Here is a 15829-nt window from a genome sequence, read left to right on the forward strand (position 1 = left end):
GTGTCCATGGAGGACATATGGGTCATTGGTTAACATGGTAGTTGCTTATGGATGACATATGGATGCCATATGGGTCATTAGTCAACATGGTAGTTGCTTATGGTGTCCATGGATGACATATGGGTCATTGGTAAACATGGTAGTTGCTTATGGATGACATATGGGTCATTGGTGTCCATGGATGACATATGGGTCATTGGTCAACATGGTAGTTGCTTATGGATGACATATGGTGCCATATGGCTCATTGGTCAACATGGTAGTTGCTTATGGATGACATATGGGTCATTGGTGTCCATGGATGATATATGAGTCATTGGTCAACATGATAGTTGCTTATGGATGACATATGGGTCATTGGTCAACATGGTAGTTGCTTATGGATGACATATGGATGCCATATGGGTCATTGGTCAACATGGTAGTTGCTTATGGATGACATATGGATGACATATGGGTCTTTGGTCAACATGGTAGTTGCTTATACATGACATATGGATGCCATATGGGTCATTGGTCAACATGGTAGTTGCTTATGGTGTACATGGATGATATATGGGTCATTGGTCAACATGGTAGTTGCTTATGGATGACATATGGATGACATGTGGGTCATTGGTGTCTATGGATGACATATGGGTCATTCGTCAACATGGTAGTTGCTTATGGATGACATATCGATGCCATATGTCTCATTGGTCAACAAGGTAGTTGCTTATGGTTGACATATGGATGACATATGGGTCATCGGTGTCCATAGATGACATATAGGTCATTGGTCAACATGGTAGTTGCTTATGGATGACATATGGATGCCATATGGGTCATTGGTCAACATGGTAGTTGCTTATGGATGACATATGGCTGACGTATGGGTCATTGGTGTCCATGGATGACATATGGGTCATTGGTCAACATGGTAGTTGCTTATGGATGACATATGGATGACATATGGGTCATTGGTCAACATGGTAGTTGCTTATGGATGACATATGGGTCATTGGTCAACATGGTAGTTGCTTATGGATGACATATGGATGACATATGTCTCTCTATATTTAATTAATAATTTTATTTAACTTCATCTTTTAAAATTAAAACTGTTAATTTATTTACAAAAATGCCCGTAGGTATTTACAAAAATACCCTAACCATTTACGTAGTAATCTTTGTTAATTACTTAAAGGGAAATTATGTCAATTCACAGTCTACATATTTAGGCGCCATAATTTGTAGTTAGAGTCATGCCGTCGATTCAGTTTTTCGACGATTGATCAACTACATTCCATCCCCAACAGTCAAAATTTCGGCACGTTGATCAATAATCCCTAAACTCGTTGTTATATAATTTGAATACATTCGACGCAGTTCAACATATAATGGCAGCGAGTTGTTCATCAGAAAGAATGCAAACAAGACAACAAGGAACAAGAATTGCTGCTCTGCCATCGCACTTGATCGAAAAAATAGTGCTTACGGTTGGAGGAAATTCACCAATCGATGCTTTTAAGTGCCAGTTAGTGTAAGTATGATGTGTATTACTTATATTATACTTATATACATATTTAATTTAGTGGTTAATAGATTAACTTTGTTGATTTGTTTGAATTACAGTTGCAAACTCTTTAGAGATTCTGTAACATCAGACACAATATATAAAATCATAGATACAAATCGACTACGGTTTTGTCGTCCCTTTAGTATTCGACAGTATGAAGTCATAAGCAGATGCATAATGTTGAACAACCCACAAGTACTCTTCAACGATGGAATGATAATTTTTTTAAGCAATCGGATAATTGCGAATTCAATTAGTTTTCTATATTTGTATTTTTAAAATTGTATGATTACTTATTTGTATGTCAGGCGAAGTATTTTACGTTAGGGGAAGAAATAGAAGGGAAACAGTTGCTTCAAAATGCAGCCGATCAGGGGCAGTTGGATGCGATCTTCGTTCTGGGAATGATGTTGATGGCCGAAGACATTGAAAGGAAGCAAGAAGCTCTGATCATGTTAAATAATGCCTACGTTAATACTAGAAGAAGTTGGAATCTAAGGCATACTTGTAACAAGGTTTAAAACCACTTGGTAAGGAAGTCAAAGCAGATAACATTCCATGGCTTACATAGAAGTTGTGCAAAGCATCCTTTTGTGAGTAGTTATGTAATAGCTTTTATGAATGAATACAGTTGGTTGTTGAATTGTGAAATTTGTTTGTGGCATGCAGTTTTTGTGAAGTTTGCTAGGATGTTTGACATTAGTTTAGAGTAGTTATATATATATATATATATATATATATATATATATATATATATATATATATATATATATATATATATAAAAGATAGTTGTTTGATTCACACAATTAGTGATGCATATTGTATGTGTATTTTGGTGTTACTTTTGATATGTATGTTATTTTTGTATTTTCCATTTTACTAACCAAAAGTTCATTGTGACCTATTTGGTTAGATTTCAAGGGCAATTTGGTCTATTTGCAATTTATAAAGTGAAGGCGGCATTTTTGTTATGGAAATAAAAAAATTTGTTTAATCAAGTCGTTATTAAGGAAAATGCTATATATAGAATTTATATTTTAAGTAGATCTATATTTATATATATTATGAATTTTATTTAAATTTATAATTACCCGTATACAACATGGATTTTAACATGTTATTGAATAATATCGACCCAATAATATGACCTAGTATCCATCCAACACATTGAAATCTAGGGTTGTCGAAGGTTCCGTAATCGATACACACTCTTTTTGAATATGTGTTATGCAAGTGTCGATCTCAATTAAAGCATTATACTAATATTCTAAGCTATTATCCAATTACAAAAGTTGTTCAACCATTCAAATTAGAAAACTTTGAAGATTTGTTCATCATTCGGTCATTAGCTTAGTGAAACGAGTCGTTGTGAAGATACCTTTGTGATGTTTGTATGATAACTATATATTTAATTCTAATGTCATATATGAATTCAAATCAACATTAATGAACATACAATTAATATTGTGTTATTTACATTTATACCTTACAGATTTAAGACAATAAACAATCCAAGTAGAAAGTGGATGTATGAAAGAAAAGATAGTAGTAGTTGTATATCGCATTTTTCGTACAAGGAGTGAAAAAATTTATAGATTTTGCTACCAGTCAAGATAGGTTCATGGACGCATATAAAATCAAATGCCCATGCATAAAATGTTGTAACATACCATATAGAGAAGTTGATACTGTTAAGACTCATTTGTACAATGTTGGTTTTGTTGAGGAATATTGGTGTTGGGATAAACATGGGGAAAAATCAATTGATGATGACAATACGTTTTTAGGGGTGGATGATTCAAACACAAATTTTAGTGAAGGTGCATGTTCGTATAGAGATATGGTCATAGATGCAATGGCTCCTGATTTAAATAATAGTGATCCTGAAGAGGAGCCAAATGCACTAGATAAAAAATTCTTTGATATGCTAGATGCAGCCGATAAAGAATTGTGGCTTGGATGTAAAAAAGTAACACAACTATCTACTGTAGCTAGACTATTGAATATAAAATCAGAGTATCGCATACCTGAGCAAAGTTGTGATGCTATCTGGCAGTTGATAAATGATGTGTTACCGGAGGAGAATAATATGGTAGGTAGTTTATACAAGAGCAAAAAGTTAATACAAGCACTAGGTTTGCTTGTGGAGATGATTGACTGTTGCAGATCTGGATGTATGATATATTGGAGGCAAGACAAAGATCTTTATCGGTGCAAATTCTACAATGCAGATAGGTACAAATGGTCAAAAAATTTGGCCAGATGTTCTTGCGTATCCTTCAAGAAAATGCATTACTTTCCTTTGACTCCAAGGTTGAAGAGACTGTATGCTTCACAAGCCACATTCGCTTCCATGCGATGGCACTCCGAGAATCATGGACATGATGCCGGAGTAATGTGTCATCCATCCGATTCAGAAGCTTGGAATCACTTTGAGAAAAGTCATCCTTCATTTGCAGCAGAAGTACGTAACGTAAGATTAGGCCTAAGTACAGATGGGTTTGCACCACATGGAGCATTTGGAAAACAATATTCATATTGGCCTATTATTATAACACCTTATAATTTTCCACCTTCTTTGTGCATGAAAGAGCCTTACATGTTTTTGACCACACTTGTGCCAGGACCGTCAAACCCTAAGCATAAAATAGATGTATTTTTGCAACCAGTTGTTGCAGAGTTGGAGCAATTATGGGAAGAAGGCGTAGTAACATATGATATATCTTTAAAACAAAATTTCCATCTAAGAGCAGCTTTGATGTGGACAATAAGAGATTTTCCAGCATATGCAATGTTGTCCGGATGGTCTACAGCAGGTAAGCTAGCATGTCCACACTTTGGGAAACATACACAAGCATTCAGACTAGATAATGGTAATAAGATGTCATGGTTTGACTGCCATAGAAGATTTCTACAGGTAAATCACCCATATAGAAAGGATAAAAATAAGTTCAGGAAGAATCGTCAAGTGATAGAAGGTCCTCCTCCAAGTAAGAATGGTGAACAAACTTTAAGGGAGATTGAACAATTAGGTTTGGTAAAAGTGACTAAACTAAATGTTGATGATGTAAACAAAAGATGTGGCGATCATGGTTAGAAAAAGAAAAGCATATTTTGGGATTTACCATATTGGAAAACAAACCTCATTAGACATAATTTTGATGTTATGAATATTGTTAAAAATGTATTTGAAAACTTTTTTTACACTATAATGGATGTCAAGGGGAAGACGAAAGACAATGTAGCAGCCAGAAGAGATCTGAAGCTCTATTGTAGGAAGAGAAAAGGATTCGAAGATAATGAAAGAGCATACTACACTCTGGACAAGAATCAAAAGAAAGCCATGTGCCAATGGGTGGAGAAATTGCGTTTCCCCGATGGTTATGTTTCTAATTGGGGAGGTGTGTTGATTTAACAGGGTGTAGACTGTTTGGAATGAAAAGCCACGATTGTCATGTTTTTATGCAAAGATTAATGCCAATTGCATTTCGTGAGATGTTGCCACAACAAGTGTGGGAAGCATTAATAGAGTTGAGTATTTTCTTCAAAACATTAACAACAACATCAATCACAACAAAAGACATGGAAAGGATTGAAACCGAGATCCCACTAATATTATGTAAATTAGAGACCATCTTTGTCCCTGGTATTTTTAACTCCATGGAACATTTACCAGTACATTTTCCATACAAAGCGAAGATAGTCGGTCCTGTCCAATATCGGTGGATGTATCCATTTGAAAGGTTTGTATGGTACATCGTAATGTATGTTGCTATTTTTGTAAGCTAATTTAAATAATCTTCACTATAGGTATCTAAATCAGTTGAAAAAAGATGTGAAAAATAAAGCTCGAGTGGAAGGGTCCGTTGTTAACGCGTACTTGCTACGTGAAGCATCAATATTTTGCTCTCATTATTTCGAGACTGGTGTCCCCACACGTAATAGAAAGTTGCCTCGAAATGATGATGGAGGAGGAGATGAGCAAGCGGATGCTAACAACGACATGTTAGATATATTTTCATATCCTGGGCGTCATTATGGAAGATTCACGATTAGAATGATGTCTGATGAGGAAATGCATGCTGCCCAAACTTACATACTCCTTAATGAAGATAAGATCTAGCATTACATCAGGTTCGTGCGTAATATATGCATCACTGTTAATTATAATAATCATTTGGTGTGTAATTGCTATGATCGAATAACATTTACATGCATGATTTTGTTTATTACATTCATAGTTACTTTAAAATGTTATTGAAATGTTGATATACAAAATATTTGAAGAACATTTGAATGAACTTATGGGGGATATGGATGAACAGGTCCTTGCAGCTGAAGTTGAGAAGAACTTTGCATTAAGGTTTCAAAACTATGTGGGTGTTATTTTTGTATTTTTTAAAATTTATTATTTTTTGTTATGGTTATAATTAACTCTAATTAAGCGTTTTACCATTTTTTATATAGGCACGTAAGATCCCGATAAACAACAAGTATATATTTGACCTTTCCAAAATGTCATTCAAAAAAGTGACATTATATAGTGTATAGTTTGTCAATGGTTACAAGTTTCACACAGAAGCTCATAGTCTGAACAAATCAACAACCAATAGGGGATTATGTGTTAGTAGCCAAGGAGGTGATTATTATGGTAAGGTAGAGGAAATTTTAGAAGTCGAGCACCCTGGTTACCCAATTAAAACCACGGTTTTGTTTAAATGTCATTGATACGATCCAACACCTAACATAGGAGTTAAGGTTCACAAACAATATAACTTGGTCGAGATAAACGTCAAAAGAAAATACAACAAGTTCGAGCCATTTGTTTTAGCCATGCAAGCCACTCAAGTGTGTTACATTCCCTACCCAAGTTCGAAAACAAACAACTCGGACTGGTGGGCTGTATTTAAAGTTAAACCTCATGGTTGGACCGATGAAAATCATCCTCAGAAAGACGTTGCTTTCCAAGAAGATGAAGTTGAATCAAATGAAATCATTATACCAAGTCTAGCCGATACAGACAATCATGATGATGATGATCACGAAATGTCAAGCAACGGTTCAGATAATGAAAATAATATTGATGAAGAAGGTGAAATTCATGAGGACGACGATGATGGTATTCCTGACAGTGAGGGTAGTTATGAGTATAGTACATCGAGCAATGAAGAAGAAGAAGATGAATAAGAAGAGGAGGAAGAAGATATTGACTAGATGTTTTTGTGTATTTAATGTTTTTTGTGATGAAGTTAATTTGTAATTTGGTTTAATATCAATACATAAATATAAACTAGGAAGAAAGCCCGGGCTTCGCCCCGGGATGTTTTTTTGTGTTTACATCATTCTGTTAAAAGGACATTTTAGTCATTTTTTCTTGCTATGTTGTTTGAGTAGGATGAAGTATTTGTAAAACTCATGTTATTTTTGTGATGAAGTATAGTTAATGTAATTAAAAATAAGTTTGTAATGAATTCTTTATTAAGGAAAATAATCTACATAGATTATATATACTTTAACATACCCGATTAATGTAATTAAAAATAACTTTGTAATGAATTAGTTGTTAATTATTCATTATAATACTATGTTTTCAATAAATTATACACAACTTGATTAGCACAACTAGCTTAACCGCGCCCTTTTCTAGCATAAGCTTAAGTTTGAGTTTGCTTGCTAGCAATATCTATTCATTTTTACATTTTTTAGCCGTTAGTTTATGCCACATATTACCAATTCAAAAACATTTCATTCAAACCATATCTTACAAACTCCAATGATCATAATAATAATTCATCCATAGTATAACAAAATTAATTAAGCATACAACATCCCAATAAATGTCGTCACAAATTAGCTACGCATTTTGTTCCATAGCAAAACAAGCAAACAAAATCATATTCCATAGCAGAATTTCCTAGCAAATACCTACGAATGGTACTTCCATAGCAATTCAACTATGGAATTGGTTTCCGTCACAAACTCCGTTGCATATTAACCACGATGATGAATTCCATAACAGCAATACAACGGAAAGTGATTTGGTAACAAATGTCGTTGGAAAATTGCTACGAATTTTTGTTCCATAGAACTATCGGTAGCATAATACCAACGGATATGGAGTCGGTAGCATTTTCCCTAGCAACTCCCACTCTCGCTACCAGAAATAAAATCCGTAGACAATGTGGTAACAACATTGCTATGGAACGACATTTCATAGCACGATCCATTGCAGATTAACAACGAAAATATGTTCCATAGCAACATTCCCTAGCAAAATCGCGTTTTTCTTGTAGTGTAAATCACATGTGATTCACACGTAAATCACAATTACACGTAATTCACATGTAAATCATATATGAATCACATGTGATTCACATGTAAATCATAAATTACACGTGATTCACATGTAAATCACATGTGAATAACCTATAAATCACATGTAATTCACAAGTTGGTCACATATGATTCACATGTAAATCACATTTACACGTGATCCACATGTAATTCACATATGAATCGCATGTGATTCATATGTGAATCACATGTGATTCATATGTGAATCTCATGTGATTCATATGTTAATCACATGAAAATCACATATGTATTTTTGTAAGTGTTTTTGCATCAATCATTTTTTTAATTTTCTTGTAGATTTGGAAGAAATTATGGTGAATATTGAAGAGGTGAAAAATGATAAATTGAAGAAAATAATGAAATATTGACAAGAAGACATGAAAACGCTTTGAAATTTGTAGCATTTTTTATATTTTATATTTTATTTTGTATCGAATAAAATACTTGTATTATTATGTTTATAGATTAATTAATAAAAATGAGATTTTTTATGATTTACTTATGAATATTATAGTATAAGAAATATACATATATGCACCTAAAAATTTATTTTTTCAAAACAAATGCAGTTTTTTTTTAAAAAACTGTATTTTGTTTTTTTAAATGCAGTTTTTTTTGAAAAAAATATAACTTTTTTTAAGAAAAACTTGGAGTTTTTTTATTTAAAAATGCAGTTTTATTATTTAAAAATGCAGTTTTCTTTAGAAAAATTGCAGTTTTTTTGAAAAAGAAATACAGTTTTTTGAAAAAATTATAGTTTTTTAAAAAAAAATTAATTTTTTTTTCAAAAATTCATGTTTTCTATACAAAATTAAAAAATCTGCATTAAAAAAAAACAAAAAAATACTATATTTAAAAAATCTGAAAATTTAATTTAAGATGTAAATTTTTAGACATTTATATTAATATATTAAATAACACAAAAAAATTAAACATTAAATGAGATTAGTAAGATGACGATCATGTCCTTAGTGAATTACTTTTGATCCAACGTTCCACTTTTAATTATTGGGTTTTCGGGAAAATATGAGTTCTCAACCGATCTCACCCCTATATATATATATATATATATATATATATATATATATATATATATATATATATATATATATATATATATACTACTTTATAAAACATAGATAATATATATTTTAAGACCAAAGTCTTAAAAAACAAGGAGATGAATTTTTGGCCTTTGGATTTCATTTGAATGGTTAGGATAGTGATCCATGTCAATAGATTTAAACCAATCAAAGTCAAGTATTTTATAAAATTTAAGACAATTGCCTTAAAAATCAAGGAAATAAAAATGGAGCGTTGGATATTTATTCGACGGTGAGGATTATAGTTTTGGTGATCATGTGACTTGCTTACAACCAATGAAAAAAGAGTGATTATCCCTCTTAAAATTAAGATTGTACAAGTTGTCATGCACTAAATCCTCCAGTTGAATTCGGTCGATTGGTTTCTCCTCCACATTTATCTTCTCCCAATCCGTCAAATATCCCTCCATTCTCCTGTCTTTTCGATTTCAACCCACCATTTAAATCATAGCAATCTCCATAGAGTTTCCCCTCCCTACCCCTTATTTTTTCTATGGTCGTTTTCTTCGTCTTCTCTGTAACCCTAGATCTAGGATTTGCTACACACTAGAAAACCGATGATCCGCCTCTTTCCGTCGTTCACCATAACGAACATCCACACCACCACCATCATTGCTTACTGTTGTTGTCACGACCATTCATTGCTTTCCCCCGTCGCCTGAGCATCACAAATTCATATTTCTTTCTTTCTTAATTTACACTGACAAATCAGTTTTCTTTCTGTTTTTTTTATTATCTACCATATACTACCTGCACACACGTCTATATTCTCTCATCTTCCTTATGTCTCTCAATCGTAATTCAAGTAACCACTATTTAACGAAGAAACCTCTTTGTGTTTGAATATCGATTCAAATTATTGATTTTGATCAACTTAATGGGTTGTTATTGGGATTTTGAACTTACTTATGGTATTTGTTTGAACGATTCAATTTTTCGACTTCTTCAGGTTTTGTTCCACACTATTCTTGGTTCTTTCCATCTCCTAACTCAGATTTATCTTTTTGCGGTGCCCATGTGCTCTTCATCCATATGGTTCTTGATGGTAAGTACTTCATTATACTACATTTGTTGTTGTTTTGGGTTTGTATTTTGTTTTTTAAGGTTAGATAACCACTATGATTTCAGATTCAACGTATGGATAAATGTCACACCTTTGGAAGAGGAAGTGAAGAGAGTGAATGACGAGCATATCGTGAAATATAATTGTCAAGCATCCCCCAATCGAATTTATAATGTGAAATGAACCTAAGGAAAAGAACAATTACATTATCTCCCTCTAGCAACTTTGAAATTGAAAAAAAGAGCATACCCATATGTCCCTCAGGTGTTGTAATTCGTACTTTTAATGGAGTTTTACTTTTATAGTATCCAATCATATGGTAACTAATTACATTTATCTTGAATTCTGGTAGATGCCTCTTGTACGGAAGTTTCTTCGTAAAATATTGTTCTACTAAAAAATATTCTCTTTCAAATGAAATGATGTAGTCCTGTATTTTCATACTCTGTTTTATGTTCTGTAACATTTACTTTATTTACTATAATATTTATTTGTAGTATAATTGTAAGAAATTTCAAGTTACTTTCATGTAATTGTATAATACTATTTAACTTTCATTTCTGTTATTTTAGGTTTTATGGAAGAAGTAGCATCGTACTTTTGATTGTTTTTATTTTAGTATTGTACCTTCAGCGATTGTATGTTTGGTTGTGTTTTGAGGGAGTGTTTGCTTATGTAAAAAATAGTGTGGCGTTTTAATGATTGGTAAAGGTTTGCTAAGAGTTGGATTTAAGAATCTCTATTTATTGGCAGGCTGAAATTTTTTAAAAGGCATTAAAGATTTATTCTTAGTCTGGACATAAGTTGGAAAGTCATGTCAAGAGCTATATGCATTGGTCAACTACTAGAAACTTTGAACTGTTTCATGTTTGGTAAGTATATGTTTTGATATTTTCATCTATTTGGTTTTTTTTGCTAAAAAGATCTTCCAACTAACTACTTTGTATTTGTGTAGGAGAAAAACAAGTGTTAGTGAGGACGAGAAAGCAAAGCGTCTCGGATGTACAGGGAAAATGCGCAATACTCTAAAACCAGCACCAAAGATCAATATTGACAAAACTGCAAATTTAGTCCTTGTGGTTTGCCAAAACCTTTGGATGGGGTCCAAAAAGTTTCCAGCTTGCACCAAAGGTCCAAAATCAAGGTTTTCTTGGGTTTTTAGTCCATTCCGTCATTGTGCGTTTGTTTGGAGCCGTTAATGCCATCACGTGCCCTCCATGTGAGGGCATTTTGGTCATTTTAGGTCCTAGCCTCCGTTGTCGCCACTTCAATTAATAAGATTGCAGACTGTATTTCACTCCTTCGTCTTCTACTCGTACCTCAATTTGCCAGACGGGAAAACCCTAAAGATTGTCTGAGAATTGGCTTGTGTTCATGCTTTTGAAAATGTGGGGACTTAGAAATGTTGGAGAGAAAGTTAACGTTGAAGAAGTTTATGGTAAGATTCAAACTTTGAAAAAACTTCGAAATTTTTTGTATTTGATGATCAAGCTTCACACTTTGAAAAACTCTAACAATCATCTCTTTCTGTTTTGAAGATGGTTACCCCAACATATTCTCTATTGAACTTCATCACGGAGGGAGTTTCACAAAGTTTCCAAATATCAGGTATATTAATGGGCAAGTAAGGTACTTTGATGTTGTCGACTTGATGAATTTTCTATGCATGAACTAGACCTGATGATGAGAGAATTAGGGTATGATGGTACTGAAATCATGTATTACCATTTTCGTTTTCCTAATAAAGGATTTGACTTTGGACTCCGAGCATTAGGTAACGATGATAATGTGCGTAATCTCTCACGGTATGTTACCCATAACAAAATGATTAAAGTGTACACAGAGCATGGTCAAACGAACTTGCTTACATATTTTATGTCCCCAAGTGGTCCAAGAAGGGTTATAATAGAAGACATGGATAATCAGGATCCTCTTAGACCCTCATCAACTGTAGTTGCTCATAAAGTGGTAACTCCAATCCAAATTGATGTTGGTGAGGGTGATTTAGGGTTAGCATTAACCTTATACAAATCAGCAACACCTGAATTTAGTAGATCTAAAGGTTCGAAACATAGTAAAGGGGCATCGTCTTGTAGTAGAAAGCTTAACTTGGATTGGGAAGGTGGTGGAAAAACAATGGCAAGTGGTGAAGTTAATAAAGGTAAGGATGTTGAGCCAATGCATCCTGAATTTGTGCATTCTGAGTTTGTTGCATTTGATGCAGAAAAAGAGTTAAACAAAGACATTGATGTGAATGAAGAACTTGACATAAGCAAATCCAATGGTGAGGGTGTAGAAGGATTTGCAGATGAGGGGTATAGGGTTGTCATGGATAATGATCCTCAGGGAGTCAATGAATTTTCAACTAACATCAACATAGATGATGAGTTAATGAGAAACTTTCAACCTTTTGAAGGGTTTGAAGACCAAGATAGCATCCCATTTAATGGTTATGAAGGGCAAGATAATATTCCTTTCAATGATGAGTGGAGACAAGAGGAGCCTGATGACATTGAGTTTGAGAATCAAAACAGTGAAGATGAAGATAGTGACTTTATGATTGATGAGGACAACATAATAGAAGATGTTGAAGTTGACATGGAGGATTTCAATCTAAATATTGATACAGAAGCAGAGTTTAATGGATGTCAAAGTTTGGGTGGTCAAAGAAATGAAGATAGTGATGAAGAAGATGATGTGGAGGTTATTGACAATGACGAGTGGGATTCACTAAGTGATGACTCAGGGGATAACAGGAAAAGAAGAGAAATGATCAAGGAGTTGGGAAAACAAACATTATGTTCTGCTGGTGAGGTGCACAAGGTAGCTTTTCATATTGGGCAGAAATATAAAGCCAAGAAAGAATTGAAAGATAAAGTTGATCTGCATGCTTTAGAGACAAGGAGGAATATCTCATTCACAAAAAATGACAAGAATAGATTAACAGCTGTTTGTGATGGAAGTGTAGTTGTAAATGCAAGTGGGGTAGGTGGACCTACCTCTGGGAAAAAGGTAAAGGGTAAAGATGTAAACTCAGATAAAGGTAAATGCACATGGAAACTTCATGCATCTAGGTCAAGTGAACAGGACTATTGGTTTATTAAGACATATAATCAGAAACACATCTGCCTCCAAACACGAAAAATCAGATCTTGCACAGCAACATTTCTTTCCAAACATATTATGGATCAGATTGAAGCTAATCATGGCCTGCCTGTTCGTGCCCTACAAGAGCAACTCCAATCAACATATGGAGTTAGTATTTCAGAAGAGAAATCATTTAGGGCAAAAGCATTAGCCACCAAACATGTTGCAGGAGATTACGTAAAGCAATATGCAGCTTTGAGAGAGTATGTGCTAGAGCTACAAAATACAAATGAAGGTACAACTGTAAAGATTGATGTGGTTTCTGAACCTGTGGTTTCATCCCCAACCAGGCAATTCAAAAGGATATATGTGTGTTTAGGTCCTTTAAAGAAAGGATTTAAGGCAGGTTTGAGAGAATTTTTAGGCTTAGATGGAGCCTTCATGAAGGGACCTTTCCCAGGTCAAATACTAAGTGCAGTTGGTGTTGATTCCAACAATGGAACCTACCCATTGGCATATGCTGTTGTTGAAAGTGAAAACACTTCAAGTTGGAAATGGTTTCTTCAGTATCTTGTAGATGATCTTGACTTGTATTCAAATTCCAACTTCACCTTTATCAGTGATAGACAGAAGGTACTATAGTTACATTTAATATTTCATACATATGTTTCATTACAGACTAATGCTAATTACGTATTTTGTTTTTGTGAAAACAGGGTCTTCTACCAGCCATAGAACAATTGTTTCCTAATGCAGAACACAGGTTCTGTATTAGACACATATACCAGAACATGAGGAACTTATTTAAGACTACAGAGTACAAGGAGTATTTTTGGAGGTGTGCTACAGCCACCACCATACCAGAGTTTGAAGTTGTAATGGTAGAGCTAAGAAATTATAACATAGAAGCATATCAGTGGCTCTTGAAAATCCCTCCACATCATTGGGCTAGAAGTCATTTTTCAGGTATTTTCTCAATTTGTTGTCTTATTATTTATTATAGTATAGATATGCACTAACTGTAGTTTTGTTAATGAACTACTAGGAAGGGCAATTTCAGACATGTTATTGAATAACCTTTGTGAAGTGTTCAATAGCAAACTTGTGAAAGGTAGAGACAAACCCATTATCAGCTGTTTGGAGTTTATCAGAGAGTACCTTATGAAGAGAGTATGCAATATGATGAAGGTGTTAAAGAAGTGTCAAGGTCCACTAACTCCAACTGGTACTAGAATTTTGGAAGCAAACACAACACTTGCTAGTAAGTATCATGCACGATGGAATGGGGGACAAAAGTATTAGGTTAAAGGTCCATGGAATGATCAGCATGTGGTGGACATGGAGAAAAGGGAGTGTACTTGTAGAAAGTGGGAGCTTACTGGAATTCCTTGCAAGCATGCAATTGCAAGCCTAAATGAAATGGTAGACAATAATGAAAAGGTGGGAGAACTATACACCTATGTCCATAAGGTGTATTGGCTTGATACATGGAAAGAGATGTACTCCTTCAAGGTGGAGCCTATCAAAGGTAGAGCCATGTGGCCTAAGAGTGACTGCCCAACAACTCTTGTGCCTCCACCTCACAACAAAGCTATAGGCAGGCCAAAAAAGAAAAAGAGGATGTCAGCAGAGGAAAGGATTGATATCCAGCAACGTAAGAGGCAAGCAAACAGTCAAAGTCAAAATGATAATGAAACTCAATCACTCAGCAGGAAGTTTTTGACTGTTACATGTAGTAAGTGTAAGCAAAAGGGTCACAATGCCAGGACCTGCAAGGCCAAAGATGGGAATTGATGTTTAAGTACTTAAGTTGTTTATGTTTGTGAACACTTGCTAATGCACTTTAGTTGGTACTTTGATGCCTTTTTTGGTTCCATTTTGATTATGTACTTTGATGCCGTTTTATGAAACAATGTACTCCAATGTTTTGGCAATGTACTTTAATGCCCTTTGTTGGTAATGATTGTGTTTTGGCATTAATCTGTTATGGTGCCCTTTTGGTAATGTAGATTGTTACTGGTTTATTTTGTATTGTCAAAGCATGAAGATGTTATGGCGATGCACTTAATATATGCATGTAAAACCATTACACTTGCATAACATGTCAACATAAAACCTTTATAATTTCATATTCATAAAAAGATAAAACCATTACACTTCCCATTATCATAAAAGCATTACATATCCAATGATCCAAAAGACAACACTTACAACATATATAAACCACAATTACACATTCTAGCACCAAAAGACAACATTTTCAAGTGGTTATTACCAACAAAAAAGCCATGAACCTTCTAATTCCTAATTCCAAAACAACGCAAACAACAGAAACAAGACCCACGAGGCAAGCAAACACATATTCAGCTGAACCACTTCAACCTCATACATATTCATTGTTCTCAACAGTCCTGGTATGATAAGAGTTGATCTTTGACACATAGGGGGATCGACCCACCCCAAAAACCCACATCTGGATCCCTACAAGAATACATTAAAGTAGAAGAGTTATTGCATAACTACCGAAATATCATAACCTAATATGGGTTTGCTTACCATTTTAGGGCATGCATAGAAACGAAGATCAGGGTTTCGTGAGGTCCATGAGGTCCGCACAATAGCAACATTCCCACAGAAGCAGAGCACCATTTTTGAAGCTCGTA

General features: G+C 34.2%; 3 protein-coding genes across 3 annotated transcripts; all 3 read left to right on the forward strand.

Annotated features, from left to right (window-relative positions):
- Positions 1-1379: 1379 nt before the first annotated feature.
- On the forward strand, positions 1380-3142 carry LOC145164652 (F-box protein At2g35280-like). Its single transcript, XM_079083364.1, has 4 exons — positions 1380-1522; positions 1615-1753; positions 1867-2012; positions 3052-3142. The coding sequence occupies exons 1-4, from the start codon at positions 1380-1382 to the stop codon at positions 3140-3142; spliced, it is 519 nt and encodes a 172-aa protein (XP_078939490.1).
- A 38-nt stretch (positions 3143-3180) lies between these two features.
- On the forward strand, positions 3181-4656 carry LOC145164653 (uncharacterized). Its single transcript, XM_079083365.1, has one exon. It carries the CDS (start codon positions 3181-3183, stop codon positions 4654-4656), a length of 1476 nt encoding a protein of 491 aa, XP_078939491.1.
- A 9848-nt stretch (positions 4657-14504) lies between these two features.
- LOC145164654 (uncharacterized) lies at positions 14505-14960 on the forward strand. Its single transcript, XM_079083366.1, has one exon. It carries the CDS (start codon positions 14505-14507, stop codon positions 14958-14960), a length of 456 nt encoding a protein of 151 aa, XP_078939492.1.
- The last annotated feature ends 869 nt before the right edge of the window (positions 14961-15829 follow it).

Source organism: Lactuca virosa, chromosome 3 (assembly GCF_052849685.1).
Source record: "Lactuca virosa cultivar CGN04683 chromosome 3, Lactuca_virosa_CGN04683_v6, whole genome shotgun sequence".
In the NCBI taxonomy this organism is placed as follows: domain Eukaryota; kingdom Viridiplantae; phylum Streptophyta; class Magnoliopsida; order Asterales; family Asteraceae; genus Lactuca; species Lactuca virosa.

Coding starts and splice junctions, on each gene's coding strand:
- LOC145164652 (XM_079083364.1), top strand. CDS start 1,380: ATGGCAGCGAGTTGTTCATCAGAAAGAATGCAAACAAGACAACAAGGA. Junction 1,523..1,614: donor GCTTTTAAGTGCCAGTTAGT/GTAAGTATGATG, acceptor TTTGAATTACAG/TTGCAAACTCTTTAGAGATT. Junction 1,754..1,866: donor TAATGTTGAACAACCCACAA/GTACTCTTCAAC, acceptor TTTGTATGTCAG/GCGAAGTATTTTACGTTAGG.
- LOC145164653 (XM_079083365.1), top strand. CDS start 3,181: ATGGACGCATATAAAATCAAATGCCCATGCATAAAATGTTGTAACATA.
- LOC145164654 (XM_079083366.1), top strand. CDS start 14,505: ATGGAGAAAAGGGAGTGTACTTGTAGAAAGTGGGAGCTTACTGGAATT.